Consider the following 23796-nt stretch of genomic DNA (forward strand, 5'->3'; position numbering starts at 1 on the left):
TGAATTTTTTAAAAAAAAGGAGTTTGGCATATTTAGAGAAATTTCTTCTTTGCCAAAAGGTTTGATGAAAACTGTAAAATTAAAGTTAATAAAATAAACTTTGACCATTTTATAAATAAGACTATACAATGGACTGAGTATGTCAACTCTTATAACTGGGCATAACATGACTATTCCATTTCAATGCTCCCCCTTTACCCTATGTATAAAATCTTTTTGTCCCCTCAGTTGGAAGTTTGTAATGGGGTTACTAACAATAGCAGAAAGTCTTTTCAGAATTGGGCACATAGCCACCAATCTAATGTGACACTGGGCCAGAAAAGGCTAAGGGGATGCTATGAGGGGGTTGTGAGCTGCTAGCCCCCAAACATGCCATGGCTGCAACTGTCAATCCCGTGCCTGGCTAACAGCCAGAGCCCTTCAGAGCCCCCAGCAGCAGCGCAGAAGTAAGGGAGGGATGGCATGGGGGGATTGTCACTTTTTTGGGGGAGATTGTTACAGCCTGAAATATTTTCAAAGGAGATCCCAGAAAAAAAGTTTGAGAACCCCTGCAAGTTGCATGGCCCAAATCTGATCTTTAAAGACATATTAAAGGAAAATACAAATGGTAATGAGGTCATTCCTTACAAGTAGACTAGAACTTTGATATGCAAGTGTATTGTTGGTAATTATTTGATTACGTATATCTTGTTAGAGGTTAACAACATAAACTGCTTTCCTGTCTATTACTGTTCTATTGATTAAGAGGTCAAAAGGAAATATTAACATCTAGATGGACCTTTGGTGTAACAATATCATTTGCCTATATTATTCTTTGAGGTTTAAGTAAACTGTCTGTTAACTGTGCTAATGCAGCTACTTACCTATGTGTACCTAGGAAATGAAGGTTTTACTTCAAAGGACAATGTACATTACTATTCCACTCAAGGAAATATTGGTAGACTGTCTTGATAGTTTAAATGGTTATTGCTGTCTGTATTGTCTGAGGAAGGACCTATTGAGTAAAGATCAAATGGTTGGCTCGCTTTCATCAAAGCCCACATTACCTGCAAGGAGGGAGTTACCTGCAAGTGCCTACCTTGCTTCAACTATAAAAGAAGCTTCAGGCCTGATCCTTTTTATTTCAAATCTGTCCAAGCTTGTCAGGATCCCAGGATTGGGATCCCACTACCAGCCCGGAATCACCCTGCTAATTCTCATGGGAGAATTTGAATGAACCCTGTGCATGGACTATTTAGTCTTCATTTCTCTGGACTGGATTTCTAACAAAGAAACTCTAAACAAGGACTGATGACCCCCAATTTCTGTTTGGGTAATTTCAGAGACTTTGCAATTTAATAACTTTGCAACTCAGTTATCTCTACTTTGAAACTGACAACTTTATTTTCCTCTGTGTATGTATATGGAGCTTTTAACTATTACTCTTTCTTTTTTTAAAAAACTAACAGTTTATTTCATAACCATTGGCTTTAAGCATGTATTTGGGTAAGATCTGAACTATTCATTGACCTGTTTGATAATGTGTCTGATCGGGATTGGGGATTGGTATAACTTTTTTACATATGATGCATAAAGATATTTCAGTAATCCCCTCATATTTGACTTGGCTATCTGGGTGCTAGCCAAAAGGCTGGATAGTTTAAAGAAACTGTGTTTTGTCTTCTGAATGACCAGTGATGTGATCAGAAGCTGTTTGTTGTTGGCTTGGTAAATTTTATGGAAGAAAAACCACCAGTATTTAGGGCTTTGCCTAAATTCTTTGCAGTTTGCCCTGTTTAAACTATCTCAACATGACTCCCCTGGGACAGCCTCACACTGACAATAGCCTATTAGGGCCTGATTGTATGCCCACTAACATCAGTGACTAAACTCCCAGTGACTTCAGTGGTGCAAGATTAGGACCGGAAAGAGGTATTGTGCAGACTATATGAAATGTTGTGGTTTTCATTCATGGTGTCTGTTGAATCTCTTTCAATTTGTTTTTCACAGGTTCTGTCTGTCGGTTTTGTTTTAGCTTAAAAAAAATGAATGTGAAACACAGTTGGAAACAACCACTCCATCTCTTGCCCCATTTTCATTGGCCTTTTCCATCAGAACTCTAAATTTGCTGTTTTGCCTGAAAGACCTGAGAATCTTTTGGTGGACGTTGACCTGTTTTTAAGATTCAGAATCAAAACTCAGCCTCCATCATGGAAGAAGGTTAACAGCTTCAGGATTTTATTCAACTCTAGTGACACCATCACAGGTCCTAACCACATCAGCCACACCATAAGGAGCTCATTCACCTGCACATTTACTAATGTAATATATGCCATCATGTGCCAGCAATGCCCCTCTGCCATATACATTGGCTAAATCGGACTGTCACTAAGCAAAAGAATAAATAGACACAAATCAGACACAAAAAATGGTAACATCCATAAACCAGTAGGAGAGCACTTCAATCTCCCAGGACACTCTGTAGCTGACTTGAAAGTTGCCACACTTCTACAAAAAAACCTTCAAAACAGACTTCAGTCAGAAACTGCAAAGCTGGAACTCATATGCAAACTTGACACAATCAATCTGAATAGGGACTTGGAATGGTTATCTCATTACAAGAAGTAATTGTCACTGTTCACACAGTCTCACCTTCTAATCAATGATTGTGAATAGGCCTCATCTACTCTAACTGAATGGACTTTGTTAACACCTACCCTCCCCATTGTTGTTCCTTACCCTTGGATGTATATAATTATACCCCCTGTCTGATTTCCGTTTCTTGCATCTGATGAAGTGGGTTGCAGCCCACAAAAGCTTATGCCTGCAGAAATTTTAGTCTTTAAAGTGCTAAAGGACTGTCATTGTTTTTATTAGAAACAGTTTTGTTTAATGGATTTATTAATAATCTGGAAAAGGGTCTGTGAAGTAATGTGACAAACATTGCTGGTAACACAAAATTATGTAGGTTAGTCAAGTCCAGAGAAGACTGTGAGGAACGTCTTCTGAAGAACTAACCAAGCTAGATGAATAAGCAACACAATGGCCAAAGAAATTCAGTAATGCACATTTGAGGGGAAAAAATTAAACTATTCATGTACCTTTCTAGGTTCTAATTTAATTGAATCAGTTCAGAGAAAAGACCAACCTTTTGGACAGCTCAATGAAGACTTTTGTTCAGTGTGCAGCTGTGATGAAAAAAAAATGTTAAGGATCTGGCTGGTGAATAATCCAGAAAGTATTATAATGCCATTACATAAATCATTGGCTCACTGTCCTGTGGAATTGTGAATGCAGTACTGCTCACACATCTCAAATAAGAAATTTTAGAATTAGAGTGGGTTTACAGAAGCTTTACTTTCGGTAAAATTAAGCATGTGTGTAAGTGTGTTCAGGATTGGGGCCTAGAATTGTAAGCTCTTTGGGGGCAGAGACCATCTTTTCGTTTTCACAATGCCTAGCACAATGGAGCCTTGATCAATTATTAGGGTCCCTAGGAACTATTGCAGTGCTACTACTAATAAATAAAGAAGGGCAACAAAAATGAGTAGGGAGATAGCAAAAATCTAATTTGAAAAGAGAGTGAAAAGAACGGGTTTGTTTATCTGAGAAAGGAGTTTGAATAAGAGGTGACCTGATATAATTATACAAAATAATAACTAGTATAGAGAAAGTAGATTAGGAGCTTCTATTCTGCCTATCTCATCATACAAGAATAAGGGGACATGCTAAGGAAACAGAAAAGTAGCAAATTCAAACTAGGAAAAGGAAATACTTTTTCATACAACATACAATTAAATTTTGGAACTTTTTACCATAGGACGTTATTAAGACCAAGAATTTAGCAAAATTCAAAGTGGATCTCGAGGCTCTTATTTGGATAATAAAAATAGCCAGAGTTATAATTAGTTAGTGGTAACAAATCTTTTTGGAAGGGATATAGAATTTAGACTGCAATTCACTGTGATTATTGCAACTGGTCTGAGTTTAGTCAGCATTTACAACTCTGTTCTCTCCCAGGGCCAATCACTGGTTAACCAGTGCCCAATCTTCATAAGCAAAGCATTATTTACTCAGAACAAAAGCATAACAAAGAAAACATATTTTAAAAACAATAAACATCTTACATGCAAATCCAAGTTTGCCAGTCTGTCATCCATCTTCCTGATAGGAACAAGTACAGTAGAACCTCAGAGTTATGAATACCCCGGGAATGGAGGTGGTTCATAACTGAACAAAATGTTATGGTTGTTCTTTCAAAAGTTTACAACTGAGCACTGACTTAATACATCTTTGAAACTTGACTATGCAGAAGAAAAATGCAGCTTTTAACCATCTTAATTTAAATGAAACACACACCCAAAGTAACCTTACCTTTTAAATCTTTTTTTGAATTTTCCCTTTATTATTTTAGTAGTTTACATTTAACATAATACTGTATTGCATTTGCTTTTTTCTCCCATCTCTGCTGCTGCCTGATTGTGTACTTCTGGTTCCAAATGAGGTGTGTGGTTGACCAGTCAGTTTGTAAGTCTGGTTTTCTTAACTCAAGATTTTACTGTATTTCAGAACTGCTCCCACAGGTTCTGTCCTTAGTGACTGTCATGTCAATTCTTGGATTGAGGTAGAGTGACTTCCCTCCTTTCCACTGGATGGTCACTTTACACAGTCCTCAGCTCTTTGTTTGTTAGCCTTCTGTAAATAGTTCAAACCAGGATGTCCAATCTCCCTCAAGGGTGAAGTATTTTAAGACTAGCTACATTAATCTCCCCCCTCCCACAAGAGTTTAGTCTCTGCATACACCTGTAATTCTCCCCTTCGCTCCCCCTGCTATGGAGCCAAAATACAAACCCTAGCCCATACAGCTACCTATAACATTTATAAAGTTGATACAATATTCTCACAGATAGTCCATCTGTTCATAATATCTGTCACACTAAGGGTTAGGCTGAAACTTTAAGGGGTGGGGGGGGAGGGGAAAGGTTTTCCCATATCTGCCTAATGTGTGGTTTCTTACACCTATCTCTTAAGCATCTGGGGCTGGCAATTGTTGGGGATAGGATACTGGACTGAATGATCCAGTATGGCAGTTCCTATGAATTTCACTAGGCTCTTACGGCAAAATTTTAAAAAGCGATTTGTGCATTTAGGAATGAGATTGACTTTTAATGAGATTTTATGCTCCTAAAAGCCAGACTGGTTAACTAAAGATGCAGACAGGTGCCTAGGGGGATTTTCCCAAAGGGAGTTAGGTGCTTTTGAAAATCACACAAGGCACCTACCTAGCTGCATCTTTAGGCATTTAAATACCTTGGTGCCTAAACCACTTTTGAAAGGGGATTTTTAGGGCCAGATTTACAAACACATTTAGGTGCCTAACGATGCAGATAGGTGCCTGTGTGATTTATAAAAGCTTCTGAGCAAGTTGGGTAATTACCTAAATGCCTGTGTACCTTTGTAAATCTGGCTCTTGGCAATAACCCCGCCAGCATTTACAGGCATGCTTAGCTTTCCCCATGTGATTAGCCCTATTAAACTGAATGAGATTACTGGAGTATTAAGCACACGTGTTGCAGAAACCAGAGACCTTAGGTTCTTGACGAGAGCGTTTCCCACGTTTCCCCCAAGAAGCTCTGACAAGGTGGTGGGAGGGTAGAAAGCAAACAGCAGCCTCGAGGCAGGTCCCTGGGAACGAGGAGTTCGGACATTTTGCGGCCTGGGGGGGCGAAGTTTTTCTGTCCACCTGGGCTTCAGGTTTCAGCCTTTCCCTGGCAAACAAAGCCCTAGCAAAACGATCATCATCAAATCCGGGGGCTGCCTGATCCTCCCGCGCCAGCTTCTGCCAGGCTGACGCTTGCGCGCGGCTCAGGGGAATCCCGCGAGGGTCGAGCGCTCATCGCCTCTTGGGCGCCAGGGGCTGCCTGCCCCGCCGCCGGGCTGGTGTGCGGGCTCGGCCGGCGGGAGCCGCGCGCGGAGAGGGGGAGGGCCGGGGAGGGCGGGGTGGAACGCGCGCCGGGCGCAGGGCGCTGAGTGGACGGCGCGAGACGACGGCGGCGGCGGCGGCGAGTGCAGCAGCTCCAGAAAGAGCCGGAGTTGGCAGCGTCGAGCTGCGTTTCCAGTAGGAGCGGGGAGCGCGGTGCGGGGCCAGGCAGCAAGGTGACGGGCCAGGCAGCATTGCTCTACGCGCCCCGGCTTTTGCTTCCCACCCTCCGCCCTCCACTCTGTGGAGGGAACGGGCACCCCTGCCGCTTCTCTCTCCGTCTCTCGATACCTGCCCCCCCCCCCCCCCGGCCCCTCCTTTGCCCCGGGGCGCTCCCGTGTGGCACTGTGGTGTGGCTTCTGGTTTGTGAACCCCCCCTCCGCGCTTTGTGTCTCCTCTTGCACAGATGCTGAAGGTGGCAGCCTTCATGTGCGTGTGTGCAGCAGCCTGCTGCAGCCAGGCTCTGGCGGCGGCCGGGGGCAGGTCGGACAGCGGTAATTTTCTGGATGATAAACAATGGCTCACGACCGTCTCTCAGTATGATAAGGAGGTCGGACAGTGGAACAAATTCCGAGACGTAAGTCCAGCCCCTCTCTACCCGCTCACCGGGGGTTAAATGCAACCGCGGGTGGGAGCAGCCCGTCTAGCTCTGGCCTGGGGCGCTGTGTGTGTGTGTGTGTGTGTGCGCGCGCGCGCGCCGGGGGGGGGGGGGGGAAGTTCTCAGACCCTCTCGTGTCTTCCTTGCAGACCTTGCATGTTCCCTCCGCCCGGCCCCGATTCGAAAGGCTGGAGCGAGGCTGTGCTCAATTCTTCCCTGCAGCCTGGCTTGGGTCGCGTTGCAAAAATATTGGCCCTGATGCAGCCATCGCGGCGGTGCGGGCTCAACTTTTCTTGAATGATGTTTCTGCACCATGGTGGTGCGTTGAGTGTAAACAAGGAGAGAGAGCGACAGAGTAAGCGGGGAGATGTGCCTTCCCCTAGCGGTGCTGATGCTAGGCGATCCCCGGTGTTTTACTGCTGCTGGGCAATAAGGATCGATCTGGTCACTAATGGGTCTTTAAAGAACTTGAATCTAGAACAGGTGGCGTAGGGGGATGTCGGATCTACCGGGGGGAGGGTGGATGGGCAAGGGGCTGTTTGCGCGGAAGGAAGTCAGGATTAATACTGGCATCATCCAAGTGCTAATCGTTATGATATTAACTTTTAAAGCACGAGGTGTTCTCCTCCCTTTATTTCTTAAACCCCTTTCTTGGAGGTGACAATAAAAGGGTTAACTTGGACTGTGCCTTTTGCGAACGGTTATTCGAGTAAAGGAGGTTCGTGTGGAGGGATCTGGCATCTATTTGCTGTTACTCTTTAGCCCTGATATGACTTCCATTATTTTCACCTGATTTGAGAGGAGCCGTGTAATAAACTGCCCTCTTCTGTTTCCAGCGTTTAGGATGTCAGGTGCGTGCTAATCGAGAGCTAGTCAAGCAGGCTTTCACTAAGGTATAGTCCACCTGGCTGCTTCCCCCCCCCCCCCCCCATTAGAGTGGGGGAGAGATGCACTGTATCAGAGTTTGGCCTCCAGTGACCTCTCTAGCCCAAATATGAAATTCACAAGGCATCAAAGAAGAAAAGAAAGGAAGAGGCAGTTGCCAGTGCAGGCAATGAAGACAAATCGGGTTCAGCTTCACAAATCAGTTCAAGTGCAATCATGATACTCTTGACAAATTGTTCCATGTGTAAAATGGAAAGGCAGTAAGTTTCTGTTTAATGAGTCTAGTGGTTTCTTTCTCTGAAATGAGGTTAACCCCACTGCTATTGAGATATGGATTCTCTCTCTCTCTCCTGCAACCAATTACTACAGAAATAATTTCTGATTTAAAAATATGATTTGTGTACCTTACAGTTTTTGTCAATATTGAAATTCACTTTGTAACACCAAGAAGTTCTAATGTGAAGTATTAGCAAGATAACAGACTATATATAGCATAGTTGCTACTTTTCCTAAGTACTTAATGAAAGATGCTTCAAAGATGGATCCTACTATGGAACCTATTAAGGGTATAAATAGCTGATATATATTCCAAGATATCTCAGCTGAATGGGAATAGTACCTAAACATTAAATCTAATTCTTGCCCAATTATCATAAGAGTTGCATAGTGGTTCTGATCTCTGAGAGAATACTTCAGTTGTTGTCATAACAAACATGGCAAACTGATTTAGTGGAAGCTAGGGGTTTTTCATTATTTTTATTTAAAAAAAATCTTTACTATTTAACTTCAGTGAACACTTTCCATTATCTTTGTACCCTGGTATGTGTGTGGATTTTTGTTTTCAGTTCGTCAATTCCAGGAACTATAATGTCATACATCTTGTATCTTTTGTGTCACCTTATCTACTCATTGGACTTCTATCATCCCTTAGTGAGTTGGTTTAAGTCTTCAGTATTCAAAAGTTTCTCCTCCTATAGTTTGTCACTGACAATGTATCTCTGCAATTGATTCTCATGATCTGGGGAAATGACTTTATTTTGTAACAAGGAGCCATATCCAATGCACTTCTGATTATGGTACTTTAATGTATATTTTGAAATATGAACTTGAGAACTAAGGTTGCATGAATAAGAAATCAGAGCTACTTCTACATTTATGGGAAAATTCACTTCCACAATGTTGTATCTCTTGCACATTTAAAACCTGCATTGTGAGTTATGCCAAACCTCCTCTTAAATACTAATCTTCTGTTTAAAAAATATGAAGATGTTGTACTTCAATATTTATTTTTTCAGAAACATGCAGTGCTATATGAATAGTATGGGATGAAGTACTGTTGTGAAAAATGCAAAATAACTCCTAAGTTTAAATTTTATAATTAGACAATATTGTTTGCGTAAGAAGTCTTCCTGACAGGATGGAGATGCTAAGTGCTGTCTACTGTCTGGAGCACATACTTTAATACTGGATATTAGCCAGATAATTTACTCTGTGACAGATAGGCATCCCAGGGGTTTTAAAAGTAGCTATTCTGAGTGAGCACTGAATACAGATAATTTTTAGGCAGTCCTTACAAATGTACTGGCTTATTACATTCTTTTACGTTCTCAGTTTTATAAAGTTGATATTTCAGTTAGGAGTCTAATCTTATTTCTCATACAGAATAAGGGTTGGTTTCGTAGTGAAATATAACTATTGAAATGTAATTCACTGGAGAGTGGTTGTAATAGAAAGTAATACTTAACTGCAAAATACTACCTCTAAACTATTTGTGGTTTTGCAGTAAACCATGGATTACAACTGGAGCAAATCAATAACTTTGAATTTATCCATCTGCCCAGCAGTTTGCAAAAAAGAGCAGAACTGAGTTCAAACAGCCTTGAACTACTACTATTAATTCTTAAAGATAACTCACTAAAATGTTTTTCTCAATCTGTGAAATGTTGTATAGCTAGTAGAATGGTTTTATGTGACTTGTGACTTTTTGTAATGTGACACTGAAATTGGGGTTAGGGATTTCGTTACTGCTTAAAACTTTTTAAAGGAAAGCAAATGTTGCCTCCTGCCTCTGGATAGAACAGCACAAATACATGTACTTTACACACATGTAGCGGTGACTATCCTGAGGAGTTAAAATTGGAAGTGCAGATATGTGAGGCCTCTGTTTATAATTTCTTACGCTATTCAGAAAGAAAACTGCTTTCCACAAAGTAGAAGAAAACCACAGATGTGTGGGTGAGATGGAATTTTGGTGTGAAAAGAAGAATTAAAGGCTTAATTTACGAGATAACATCAAGATTGATTAATGTGGAAGATAATGACTCTGACTTCTGCCCCATTGGCTCATTTTCTTAAGAGTTTTTTAGATCACAATGAAGGAGAATTCATTGTAGTTCAGAAAGAATTGTTCAGAAACATGTTCTTTAACTAAAACTAAATCTGATCTAACATACGAAATTCTCTTAACTTACATTCTCCTAGAATGTCAGCATTGTAGGGAAAGGGTTTAAGCAATGCGATCATTTATTAACTCAGTAATGTTGGTTTACAGAATCTTTACTGCTTTGTACAGATAAATGTAACTGATTTTTCTCCTTTGCTTGGAATGTCGTTCATTCCTGTCCTTGATCTTAGTGACAAATATGTAGAGAATTATGAAACTGATTTAGGCAAGAGGCATGTCACACACAGCTTTCCAGTTTTACAGTGAATGTTGGGGGCTACTATGTACTGGCATTGATCTATGTGCAGAACTCCCATGGAGTTTTGTACAAACATTTAGGATAGAATGTTTGCTGAAGTTTTTTTTTTTTTTTAAAGTAGGAATACTTTAATGAATGCTGCCTATATGCAAGGTGTACTCATGAAAACCAGAAGGCTGTGTCATACAGCCCCATATCTGATCCAGTATCTCTGAAGTGTGCTTAGTGGAGGTTGGGAAGGAAAGGGGGGTAAAAGTGCTTTGAGCCAGTGATTCTCAACCAGGGGTATGCACACCCCTGGGGTTATGCAGAGGTCTTCTGGTGGGGGAGGGGCAGGAGAGGTATGTTAGTTCATCTAGATCAGTATTTCTCAACCTGTGGGTCATAAGTGCAGAACTGGCATTAGAAGGTGGCAAGCAGGGCAGTTGCTTGGGGCCCCATGCCACAGAGGGCCCTGCGAAACTAAGTTATATGCTGCTTGGGCTTCAGGAGTACAGTAGCTTGGAAAGGATGAGAACTATTGCTTTAAGCCACCAGTTATATCTCCTCAGTCTCATTGCTGACTAGCTGCAGACCCAGTGCTCAGAATTAAGCAGAGTGTTTTCAGGGCAGCTGCCTGCTAAGTGCTACTGCCATGCCACCTTTTCACTTAGCTACATCCTGCATAGTGGTGGCTGGGAATGTGGGGGAGTGCAGGAGATGCTAATTTGAGGTGAATCTTCTGTTGGCCAGAAGATGGCTTGGTTTATGGTGCTTTATGCTGATGGACTGGAGCAAAGTGGCTGCTGCATGGAAAGGAATGTGTTCAGTAATTCTCTAAATTCAGTTTTCTTTCTCTCCCTGTGAATTATCACTAATTAAAATAAATGTGCAGCTTGACTGGGTAATGGTAATAGCACAATCTCTTGTTATAACATTGTAAACCCTGCTACCTGATTTTTATATTAAACATTTACTTTCCATAATACCATCTAACTGACAGAAAGCAAAATCTAGGAAAACTTTTTATTTCTGTGGCTCATTTAAAGTTTTCCAGTGATCTCCTCTTGCTTCAGAATAACCCAAACCCCACCCATACTGTTAGCAGCCCCACAGGTTGAATTCTATTGCAGACTCTTTGCTACTTCCTGAGGAGCTGGAAGCTCAATACAAGTCTGAGATATGCAGAAGCACAACTCTATATATATTGGGAGGGAAAAATATTTAATTTGTTTATATGCAATGGTGTTTGCTTGTAAAACAAGGTATAACAATCGTAATTCCGAATTGAAGTGAACTTTTAAAAAGTTCCTGGTGTAAGAGATACCTGATGTACTTCTTTTTATATCCCATGCATGCTGTCTTGGGAATATTACTGCTTGTAGTGTCCACTTTCAAAAGTGCGTCACATGGCATCACTCCCAAGTATTAAGTTAAAACAAGCTACATTGGGAAATTAATACTCTATTACAATGTTTGCTTTAAAATGTTAAAAGCAATAACCTTTAACAGCTCAATATTTCCAGGAAATTACCAGCACTTCCCCCCCACTGGTAACAGCAAAACTACTAATGTTGTATCTCCCATAGCTACTTACGTTGCAGCTTTTTTGTTAAAACTAAATTGTGAAGAAAGACTATTGATTCAGAACTTGTTCACAATTACTATATTACTACATTGTGTAGTAGGGTCTAGCCCCACCATGCTACACATGTCATAGGTGTCATGCTTGGAGGGAGGAATTCAAAGGGGGAGAGCTGCTCAATTAGAGCTGGTGGGGGCACAAAGCAGAGCAGACCTTTTTAACTCTACTCCGTGAGAAACCTGGGACCAGTAGCTGCTTGACAGATTGCTTTTTTCCATAACCTCCCAAGGGAAGGTAGGCCTGATATGGGACTATTGTAAAGATGTGCTGCTAGTACCTGCCTTGTCTTTGCTGGGAAAGACTGCTGCTGGTTGTACTGGGCCATGAGAGTGACTGCCAAATAAAAATCTCTTGCCTTGTGCACCTGACTGGGAGACCCTGTGGGGTTGGCTGTGAGTGCAGGAGTGATTGTGTCACACTTAAAGTTCATTCTGTTTTTTAAGTATATTAGTTCTAGAAACATCCCCTTCTATTTTTCTAGATGGAATCTAGCAATTCAGTGCATATGTTGTTTAACCAATAATGGCCAACACATCTTTTGAAAGCATGTAATGATCAACTGAGGAATTTGAGTGTCTGAGGACATCAACCATTAGATGTTATAAACAATGTGAAGTATTGTTTGCCACTGATGGTGTTTTGTTTTACAATAGAAGCCTTTCCCCAATAGTTAAAGAATAGGATGCTAATTGGAAAGTAGGGCTTCATTCTGAATGTTTTAGTAGATTTATAATCTAACATACATTGCATTTCATGAGAGACTCATGGGTGATTGCAAAGATCCTTCTGATTTGCAATGCTATAATAATACACCTTTACTTTGTGACTTAGGGTTACTTAATCATTGTATATGACTTTGGAAAAATGTTTACTCTATGCAATCATCTGTAGAAAATTTCATGTTATTTCTAATTTTTTTTGGCATCCCTGTATTCCAGAAACTAAATCCTAACTAACTTTGGCCATTGCATCTGCACTGTAAACAGTCAGAGATTGGTCACAACCACAGTCTCATAATCTAAGTAGGGTGTGTTGAATGATTACACACAGTACTGATCAGAGAGGTGACCTCTGTGGAATCATAGATGTCAGTCTTCTCTTTGAATCAATACTAAACCAAAACTCCAACATGTGGTTAGAGAGAATTTTAAGGGTACGACTACACTGCAAGAAAGCTCTGTGGCAGCAAATCCGGTATTATACTGAAATGATTTCAGTATTTGTAAGGTTTTCTAAAATGCTTTATGATCTTCTGTGATGAAAGATGTGAACTCCACCTTAGCTAGGAAGCTGTGATTGGCATCTCTACCCATTTTGATGTAACCACTACATGGAAAGGAGGGGCTTTCAGAGTCTGAAGTCTGATTTCTATTTGTTACACTGCTGTCAGCTGTAAATGGGAGCATTGTACCACTAAAGTCACCTTCTTGTCCTGTTTTACTGGGAAATGCTTTCACCTTCAACTCTGCTCCATCTGTATTACTGTAATCCTGTATAGAGGTGATTGGTTCATGAACCATTGTTTCTCTATGTAAGCAGGGTTTGAGTGAGCTCTCCCCTGACATCTAGTGATGAGCTGGGAGGAAAAGACTTCAGGAACAGATCATACTTGCATAAATGCACCTACTCTGCCTGGGTATTCAGCAAATGGAGCTGTATTGTCAAAGTGATCCAATTTTGGCTGGTATTGGGTTACAAATCACTTCAGTATTGAGTGCAAGGGTAATGAAATGCTGTTATCCTTTTTGTGTGAGTAAAAGGCAGCAGAACTGTACTTAGCCTGCGTTGATTAAGGGTTCACCCTAAACTGAATCTCATTTGCTCTCTCCACTTGGGGTAGGGATGACCAGTCTCTGTGAAGGGGGAAAAGAGAGGATCGGGACAGATGTTCCCACCGAAAGGTATAGGCTCTGCCTAAGGAGTCTTAGACACCATTTGACCCTTTCCACTGTTAAAAGACAGAGCTGATAGACTCAGTTGAGTCCTTTTTTGTTCAGCAATCACTAGAACTGAAATCACTGATCAGGCACCAGCCTTAGATCTGGTGTGGGATAGTGTTGCAGTGAAAGACTGCAGAGCCTACACTAGCAGTGCGGTTCCCCTACTACCTGCTGAAATCACTGTGTTAAAGGATGGAAATTCAGATTAAGCGATACTCTTGTAGTAGAGAAGCAGTGGCAGCAGCAGCCAGTGGCGTCAGAGTGAATAATGGTGATGGTGGCGGCAGTGACAGCACAGTGAATGATGGCAACTGTGAGTCAATTGCAGTGGCAGCCACAGCAGCGGTGGCATTGCTCAATACCTTCCCCCCCAATCCCACCCTGGGTTGGGAGTTGAGCTCACTTCTAAACTCTGGGCTTTCTGTGATCAAGGACAGCAACTGTGACTGGAGTGCATGGAGAGAGAGGGAGTGGTGAATTAAAGGAACATTTTTTTTTTTGTCAGACTTTCACACTACAAGGTCAGAGAATGGGTAGCATCCTTTGCCTCCGTGTACTCTGAGGTGGGTATTTGCTCATGGTCATATCCTTTCAAATAGTGGTTTGGTTTTTCCCAAGTTAATGATGTGTTCCTTTTTTATTAAAAGCTTTCTTTGCTATACACAGACTGAGTGTTTGTGAGAGGGGAAGTATTGCCTGTTAGAGGCGCTCGGGATGGTGGTTAATTTTCCCGGATTACTGGGTTGGGGCTCAAGCTGGTTCTGGTTTGTATTGCTAAAAGGAAACCCAAGATGATGTACTTGGCTCTTACTGCCGCCTAGAAGAAAATATCTGTCGTTTCCTAGCAAGTGGGAAGTGGAAGAAAGCATCAGTATTGTAAAAATGCCATCTGATCTTCTAGGGTTGTAGAGGAGATGAACAGGATGAAGGTGTTGTGCAAAATTAAGCACTCGGGACTTTTTCAAGGGGAAAAGGCAGTATGCCGCATTTATTGACAGAAACTAAAGTAATAACTAACTTAAACCTACACACACTCTATAGTTTTATATATAGCTACCAGTCCTGATTGTGGCTTGAGATCGTAGCTAGGGTTCGTTGCTGGAGTTCGTGGCTCGTGGCAGCTACCTGGCCAGGGAAGCTGGGCACAAGGGTCCTTGTCGGGCGCGCACCGACGCTCTTCTTTAGGTGATATGTAGAACGCTGTTTTTCCCCCAAAGCCTTGAAATCTCACCCAGTCTTTTATAGGTTTTTCAGTTCTGCTGTGTCACGTCGCTTCTCTGTGACCCTTGATTGCTGGTACAATAGCAGACGTGACTTTCAGCTTGTTCTTTGATGTCTTGATTAAGTTTGATTAAGTTTTTCTGGGGTGGATCCTTCTTTGCTTTTTGGGGCTATGTTCACACTCTTCAGCCTAGGATGGACTTCACACTTCATCAGGACAACTTCATCAGGACAAGCTGGCAGTTTGGGTCTGACTCACACACACATACAGCCTCCATTCATACCTTGTTCAGATAACTATCTTATTCATCTAAAGGTTTAGAAAGGGTTTGACACAAGATGGAGTACATAGGGTCAAAATGGGGTTTTTACACAAGATGGAGTACATAGGTCAAAATGGGGTTTTACATTCACAATATGGAGTATGACTGAGAGAAGTTCAAATGTTACATGATATCAATAATAACCATATAGAGGTTGACACAAATAAGGGTATGAATTAAAAGATATGAATTAATCTACAGGGTTACAATTACAATTAAAAGCTATGAATTAAGCTACAGGGTTACAATTACAATTTTATTCCTACAAAGGCAGTATGTCCTTGGGATTGTGTATGTAGAAGTTACCAAGAACAATGAACTGAGGGTTTCCAGGACCATGTTGAGCAATGGATCCCTAAGTCCCATTTAAGAAGGCCATGAGGGCCTTTTGCAAGAGAGGTGTCATCCCAGGTCCCTCTTGTCCTTTGACTTCTTAACAGTGTATTATATTCAAAAGCTTTTGTTTTTAGGCTGTAGTATTGGGTTCCTCAGTTTGAAGTGAAGCGGTACTGCTAATAAACCTTCTCTTTTTTTCTTTGCTTTGCTATACAAGGGTGGGATTAATTCAGGTCTCTGAGGTAGGCAAGATCAGGTGTTTTGTCCAAAACCAGAGTCTGAATGGTGCTGGTCTTGTTGATGGCTGACTTTGAATTTTTGTCAAAAGTTAGGAATTGCTCTTTTCCTTTCTCACATTTTGGTTTAGGGCTTCACTAATAAAAGGATTCACCTTAAATACGTGGTTGTCGGACTCTTCCCATGGTGTAGTTTTCATCTTGGGTGGCCCGGTTTTAATTATATTATTAAAGCACATACTTTAATCTGTTACTATCCATTATAATTCTGTAGGTTTTTTTTTTTTTTTTTTTTTTTTTTTTTTTTTATATGAAGGCAGGAGTAAAATAAAAGTAGCTGCGGTATGAAATAGTTTATGTAAATTTTCAGTTAGCTTACATCAGACACCTAATAGTAACTTTTGCTTAGTAAATGAGTCCATAAGAAAAGTCTGTTGGAAACTGCTACTGCTTATTTAGAAATCATTCTTCTCTTCTGCAGGTATAAGGATCCAATCTGGCTGAATACTGGCCCACTCTCTTCACTCTGCGGCGTGATTGGTGCCTTTCAGATATCAGTTGTGGGTACAGGAGGGTTTCACTGCATCTTCCCTTCTGGCCCTTACTACTGTTCTCCTTCGTGTGTGTGTGTGTGTGTGTGTGTGTGTGTGTGTGTGTGTGTGTGTGTGTGTGTGTGTGTGTGTGTGATATATATATGCATGCTAGGGACATTCTTTTCCTTTTTCCCATGTCCAGCAATCATATGATGTCTCAAATACTCAATTCTTGGCAAAGCTCCATTTCACTGATGGGAGCTTTGAAGAACAACGTAAAACTAGCTATTTAACGGGATATCTAGATTTCATTCCTATAGTAACGGAACTGGCGATAGGAAGGTAGGAAGAGGTTTGTTTGTATGTTTTTTGTTTGGAGAATGTATGTTGTGGTTTGTTTGTTTTTGCTTTGTTTATTTTGTTAACAGCTTAAATTGGTTAAAAGCCCTAATTTTAACAGTTTTGAAATACCTAGTACTGAGACAGCCAACTTGTGCCTAGGGTGATCTTAGAGATGACTTTTGTTAAAGGTCTTGAAAATCAATGAATTGCATACACTGGTGGTGGTGGGAAGGACTGAATAAAAAAAACCCCATGAATAAAGCTACTTTAAGGAAAATGGGACATTATCGCTGTGTCCAGCCACAAAGAGCTATCAGATTTTTGCTTAACAATTCTAACTGGCACTCACATAAAACTTGTATTTGTCATGCCTTTTTGGTGACTTTTTAGTAGTATGATCCTTTATAAATAAAGTGCATTTAATTCCTTATTGACTATTTTTAAAATGAAATGAGTAACCTGAAAAATGGGCACTGTTTTTTAAACCTGTGACAATTAGAAACTACTGTATTCTCTCATATTTGCATTCTAGAATATCAAGGATCTAAAACAAAAAGCTATTTTTTAAATAGCGATGAAAGATTAAACTTGGGTGATAGATTTTACTTCGATTTATATCTAGGTTTTGTATTTTCTTGCACATCAGAACTTTTTTGTATGATGAATGTCTTCAGTTTTTTGGTATGTGTACTTCTGTGTATGTGTAAGATCATGACTGACACTCCCCCCAAAAAATCAATCTTTCAATTTTTGTTTCTGTGAACTATTTTGTTTTCTTATATCCTGTATTAATCTCAAACTATTGTTAAGGTTAAACAACTCTGTTCTTTGGAAAGCATTAGCTTGGAAGCTCTTTACATGACTGATATTTAGGAGGTAAGTAAACTAATATGCTTTCTTTAGATTGGCCTTGTAATCTTCGGTAAAGCAGATAAGATGAAACAGTTATCTTCATCTCCTTTCTCTGAACAATAATCTCTATTTTACTTGCTCTAGGTTATTTAGTAGATATAGCTATCCACTACTTGTCATTTCTTACTCCCTAAATCTTATTGGGATTGACTCTTGCCATCTGTGCCTATTACGGTGTAGTATAAATAGCTTTGATACAGTCCTAAATGGTGGTAGCAGAAGAAGCTGCGAGAATTGTTTTGTAGTTGAGGAGGAAGAATGAATGAAGCTACAGAATCAATTTTTATTTGAAATCTAACATAGAAGAGCTAGAATATTCAGATTTTCACTCTAATCAACCTTTTCGAGTGTGCAGACCCCTTTTCAACCTCTACACATTTCACGGACCAACCCCTTTTCAATCTTCAAACATTTAAAGGACCACCACATGCTACTAATTGTAAAATAAATTACAGTAATAGGTTTTTAGAAACTATATGAAATTATTTTTTTTGAAATTGTACATTTCCTTGGTGAGGATGTTACTATTTTTCTTTTTCATGGACATCCTATAGTAGCCTTGTGGACCACCTGGGGTCCATGGACCTTAGGTTGGGAACCGCTGCTCTAATTCCTTAATTGTATCTTTTACATTTTTCAGTAATCTTTATTAAAATATCTGGAACAGATAGCTGTGGAAAAGTAATTCTGAAGTACCAAGATTTAAACAATTTGTAGATCTTGACCGGTTTTCAAATATAAGTGCTTGATGTTGAGTAGCTTGAAAAATAGCTTGAATTTCAGGGGTGCTGAGGAGCCAAACTCACTCAGGGGTGAGGAGCCTCAGAAAAATTGGGTTACTTAGGTTTTTAAGTATGAGCCTGCTATTTTTAACATAAGTGAAAATAATTTATTTCTGACATGAGAACTTTTTCTGACAAAAAATTACATGAAATTATTTTATAAAATGGCTACTTTGGTTTATGGTTCTGATTTTTTTTTTTTTTTTCCGTGAAGACTTTTTTTGAAAGTGAAATATTGTATCTGCAACAATATTTTTTAAACTGTGGCATATCTAACGTTGTTAGTAACCATAATTAAACTTCTATTTAAATCAGTTTTGTGCTGAACTCTGAGTATATTCAGTGCTCAAAACTGTCACGTCTATTGTGAATACAAATATAGTAATTCAAAGTGCCAATATGTGTTAGCATATAAGCTAATAAGTGTTGAATTTATTCGTTATTTTCATAATAAAATTTAATTTTCAGAAGACAGATATTTATGACAACCAATGATTATAACAACATGCTACTTCGCTTCATTACTTGCTATTAATTACTTGTTAGCTTTTCTTGGTGATGTTCATTGATTGCCTGCCTGTCCTAGGGCAATATAATAGTCTGACTACTTTTGTTGCTGTTGTAGTTAATGACTTACCAGGGAGATGCTGTGCAGCATAGAGGAACGAGCACAGTGCTGGGAGTCAGGAAAAGCTGGGTTAAAATCTTGGCCCCATTAAAGTCAATTGCAAAACTCCTATTGACTTCAATGGGGCAAGGATTTCACCTCTAATCCTCATTGTCTACCTGTGCTTAGAGGCAATACAACAAGGGACAGAACCTGCAAAGTGATGAACAGCTGAGGTGTTCAGGATCATCAGCTCCCAATGAGATGAAAATTCTCAGTATTTGGTCCATAGAAACTTGCCCATTGTGCACACTGCCTGAAGTTTTGCTACAAGAAATTGTCATGACCCTACTAATTGTTTTTTTCAGGAACAACAAATACACAATCCTTGGGTTAGGGATGTCTGCTCTATTCTCAATTTCTCTTAGTATAATCTTTTACAACAATGTGCTTTTTCGCTGAGTGGTTATTTAGAGAAGCAGGAACCTTCAGGGATACTCTTGGCTGAAGACTGCCTCCTTCTCTCAAAGAAGTGCTAAAATTTGAGTGCATGAATTCCTACAGTTATGAAATCTATGTACTGTAGTGTGTTGTTTTGGGTATGAAAAAGTGACCCCTTTTTTATTTTAAATACAGGGAAATGTTTTATTAAAGCAACTGGTATATTTTTCTCTTTGATGGCTAAATAATGGGGTGAAGGAGCCTATTAATTGTGGAAATTTTAAGTTTTTTCTGGGTTTTTATGTTTGGCTTCTGTATTACTGTCTAAATGACGCCTAACGGTTAAATCCTTCAGAAACCCCAAAACCAGTGATTGTAGATAGTTTCCTCATGCTCAAGTGGACAGCAGCAGGAATCCACTGTATAAAGACTACTTCTACGTCATGCATAAACCAATTTGGTTAGCTTCAGGAGCCCTGCTTGAAACCTCAGGTGAAGTTTAGGCAGGAACTTTCTAAGAAAGGAACTTTGTCTGAACTTCTCTCCTGAGGTGGGGTGATACTGATTGGGAAGAGGGCATGCATCAGACTGTCAGAGGTAGCAGTTGCTGGAGTTCTGCCAGTTTCTCACATCCCTAATACTTAGGGCTTGCCTGGATCAAGTGTAATCTATTGTAAGGCAAGGAAAGGCTAAGTTTAGGTAAGACAAAGTATTTAGGTTTTTGTTATTTGTAACCCTTTCCTCTGCCTGTGGTGTTCCTATGGCTAAATAAAACACATTATTTTGAAAACGTTTTCTTTCTTTGCATTTACCTGCTGCACACCGTTCTCAGAGAGGATTCTGTCAAAGGGAGTGGACCTGCTGGAGGTAATATAGTTGGGAAATCGGTTGTTATAACCAGCTGGTCCAGTCAAGTGTAGGGTGAGTCATGAGTCTGAAAAGTGCATGTCAGTGTGAAATGCCCACAGAGACAGAGGTCACAAGTACAGGTCATACCTGAACCGTGAAACGTATACACTGGATGAACTGTGCAGTTTACACAGTATGGGGACGGAAAAACCCAAGTCCTGAAAGGTCGTTATCGGGGGCTGGGAGTGAGATGGGTTGGCAGTGGGACAACACCTGGGTTTGCTTAGAAGTTAGGTTCTGCAGATACTGAACTTCCAACGGCATCCAAGCTTTACTTCCACAAAAACTATCTATTACTCTCAAGTTGCCTCTTTACTTTCTTGAGTCTTTCCCTACCATTCTGTACATGTCTAGTTTTTTCTTTTGTCTTCTTTACTGTTCCATGGAGAAGGTGAACTCTTCCACACTCAGGATATGCTAGGTGGCTCCCTTATCCCACCCAATTTTTCAGCTTTGGAAAGTGGGGTGCTTGATGTGGTGACTTTTAAGTTGTGATAGTTATTGGCATCTATAACTAGACTTCATCTAAAAATCTGGTCTACGTGTCTGAAACTAGACACAACCTGAGGGGGGCACAGTCAGTGGCCACTGTAACATTTTAGCCCACATCTTACCAAATTCCAAAGGATGGAAGCTAAATAACTCTCTGAAATGGCTACAAAAACTGCTTAACTCTGATCTCCTAATGTTACCAAAGTTCGGCTTGCTAGCAAATCCATAAAGTACCATTAATTTGATAAGTTGTGCCTTAAATATTTTCTGTCTAAGAAGAGTGACATGGATTAACTGTTCCAATAGAGTTCAGCAATTCTAGCTTTCCATCTTGAGCATGGGATGGTGTGAGCAACAATATGCTTAGTCCCCAAGGTATGGTTTATGGAAAGAAATAGCAAAATTGTTAGCATTTTCATGAATTTCAGATAGAAAAATACATGCCATATTTCTTTAGAAATGTCTAAACACTTACAAGAGAAGTTTGTTTAATCTCAGTTTAATCTCAGACCTCTTAAAGGTATTCAGACTCCTAAAAAGCTATTTTAATAAAGAAAATATTAGTTTTCTTATTTAATTATCTAGGTAACACTAACCACAACATTATGAAATAGACTTCATTTATAGAATTATAATTTATCTAGTGTGTCCTTACCTCCTCAGACTCTCTTGAATGTTAGTCTGCTCCTGTCATTTGGAAAACGGGGGAATTTTTGGCTGTGGCTTTTGAATATGTATCGAGCATGTTTAAGCTTCTTAAACAGAATGATTTCTAGAAAGCTTTTACCTTGTGCATGCTCTTTTAAATACTAACTGCCAAACATGAAGTGTGGTTTTTTTTTTTTGTTTTTTTGTTTTGGTTTTTTGTTTTTTTAAAGATGTGAGAGAGGGAGTGAGGAGGAATCAGGGAGCTGCCTGCAGGAGGCTTGGACAGGCTTGCTAAATGAGCCAACCAGAGACATGTGGTACAAGGAGTTAACTTCAAGTAGCTGGTTCCTTGTAAGACAATTGAAACAGTTCTTTGGGAAGACCTGAGTCTGGGAAGTCTTCATGGGAGTCAGTTCTCAGCAGGGCAGTGGCAATCTGAACCTCAGAGCAGGTCACCTCTGAAGGATTCTGTGGAGGAACTGTTTTGCTCACTCCAGGCTCTGAGATAAGAGCCATGCCCCGGGACAGATTTTTGGGACTTTAGTTTACTTCAGAGTCTTGATCTGAATAAAGCGAGACCCCTGTAAAGGTTGGCAAGCAAGGGGAGCCTTGGTAAAAGGGGCCTGGAAGAGGGCGAACATAGAGCAGGGCAATGCAGAGGCACCCTGGCCACAAGGAGCACCTGGGGGTTGACCAACTTGTTTACAATACACTTTCAAAAGAAAAAGTTTGTCTTAGATTACTGCAGAAAGATGTACATTTTTAGAACTTCATTCATCTGAAGACACAGGAAAATAACGTGCATATGAATTTTAGCTATTGCACATTTAAGACCTAAATGTGTGTTTTGCTTTTATCAGTAAGGGATTAGGATTTTTAGTGTACATGTCAGTGTTTTTTCACCTCTGTGTTCTCATGCGCTTACAGGTTAGATAAAAGGAAAATAAATTTGAAACCAAAAAGGGCTATATTTTCAGAATTGACAACTGGCCTTTGTTTTAATTTAGGTACTTCTTTCATCTAGGCAACTTGCTCATTAGAACCTTGCCAAGAGCTATCAAGCATGGGAAAGAAACAAAAGACGTGATTTACTGTTTTATGCTTGGCATCTGTCAAGAGAAATGCTTGATTTAAAAAAAAAAAATTAAAAATTTACTTTTCATATTGCTGAGTTATAACATTTTAAATAAACTCTTAATGACATGGGGTCAAGGAGCATTAATTATGAAGTGTCATTTTATATCTGGATTAGAATAGAAATTCCTTTTTTTTTAAAGCTGAGTCTGTAAGACGCTAGTGCACTTGCTAGAATATGAAGCAAAGATTCATAGAATTTTTCAATTTAAGTTCAATTTCTGACTTTAATGTGAATATTTCCATCACTTTCTGCAGGATATATTTCTGATAGGGTTCTGCATTGGTCCCACTGAAGTCAGTAGGAATCTTTTAATTGACATAAATGGGCACTGGATCAGAACCTGTGATTTCAATCTACCTGTAAAAACCTGCATTTGAACAGAAATGTAGTCTGAAAATTTTTTTCTGAATATTTTTGTCTGCATTGCAAAAAGGAAGGAAAGCAACCTAGAATTTTGAGAACAAAATTTAGTTCCCCTTCCCTCCCATCACAAGGAATCTTCAGTGGTTTCTTTTATCATTTTATTGTACATGTAGAAGTTGCTGCTTGTTTGTAAAATAAAAATAGTTATTTTTGTGTTTAATCTCTAGTGCTAACTGGGAATTTTCTGGTCTATATAATATATACATTTTTTTTGGATGAAAAATGTGGTTTCTGCAAAATCAACTATTTTTCCTGAGGGAAGTTGACTTTTGCTAGCTCCTCTTCATTTTATTTATTTTTTCCATCAGGGAAATTGAAAAAATTTTTTGGGTCAGGCTGACCTGAATCTAAATGCACATTTATATATTTATTTATTTAGTCTAATTGAATTGAAATATGTTTACAAGCTAATTCACTTTTAATCTGCATCTGCAGGACCCACGGTCTTGCCTTATGGGAGCTGTAGTTGGGCCCCTATAGGCAGGGCTTCTTGGCTGGATTTAATCTCCTATGGATGAGCCCAGCCGCATAAAATATTGTGAGAGATGTAGTCTGGCTATTCAGTGAAAATTGGCAAACACTTTTTTCACAACAGAAACTCTGGAACTCACTGCTACAGGATCCAGTTGAGGCCAAAATCTTAGCATAATTAAAAAAGAGATTGTCCATTGACATGGATAACAAGAATATCCATAGTGAGCACTTTGAAATGGATAGTGTAATCTCTTCCAGGGCTTAAATTGGT

General features: G+C 39.8%; 1 protein-coding gene across 6 annotated transcripts in view; it reads left to right on the forward strand.

The window, feature by feature from the left end:
- Positions 1-5471: 5471 nt before the first annotated feature.
- SPOCK3 (SPARC (osteonectin), cwcv and kazal like domains proteoglycan 3) overlaps positions 5472-23796 on the forward strand; it is a 370554-nt gene continuing 352229 nt past the window's right edge. For 2 of the 6 annotated variants that reach the window (XM_067551782.1, XM_067551783.1), the window contains exons 1-2: positions 5476-6135; positions 6366-6536. In XM_067551782.1, coding sequence (XP_067407883.1) covers positions 6366-6536 — 171 coding nt within the window. In that variant the 5' untranslated portion in view covers positions 5476-6135. Of the gene's footprint in view, positions 6136-6365; positions 6537-23796 lie in introns of all 6 variants that reach the window. The other 4 variants (XM_067551781.1, XM_067551785.1, XM_067551779.1 and 1 more) reach the window with 4 other exon arrangements.

Source organism: Emydura macquarii, unplaced genomic scaffold (assembly GCF_026122565.2).
Source record: "Emydura macquarii macquarii isolate MOO-44397 ecotype Brisbane River unplaced genomic scaffold, CSIRO-AGI_Emac_v2 contig_1363, whole genome shotgun sequence".
NCBI lineage: Eukaryota > Metazoa > Chordata > Testudines > Chelidae > Emydura > Emydura macquarii.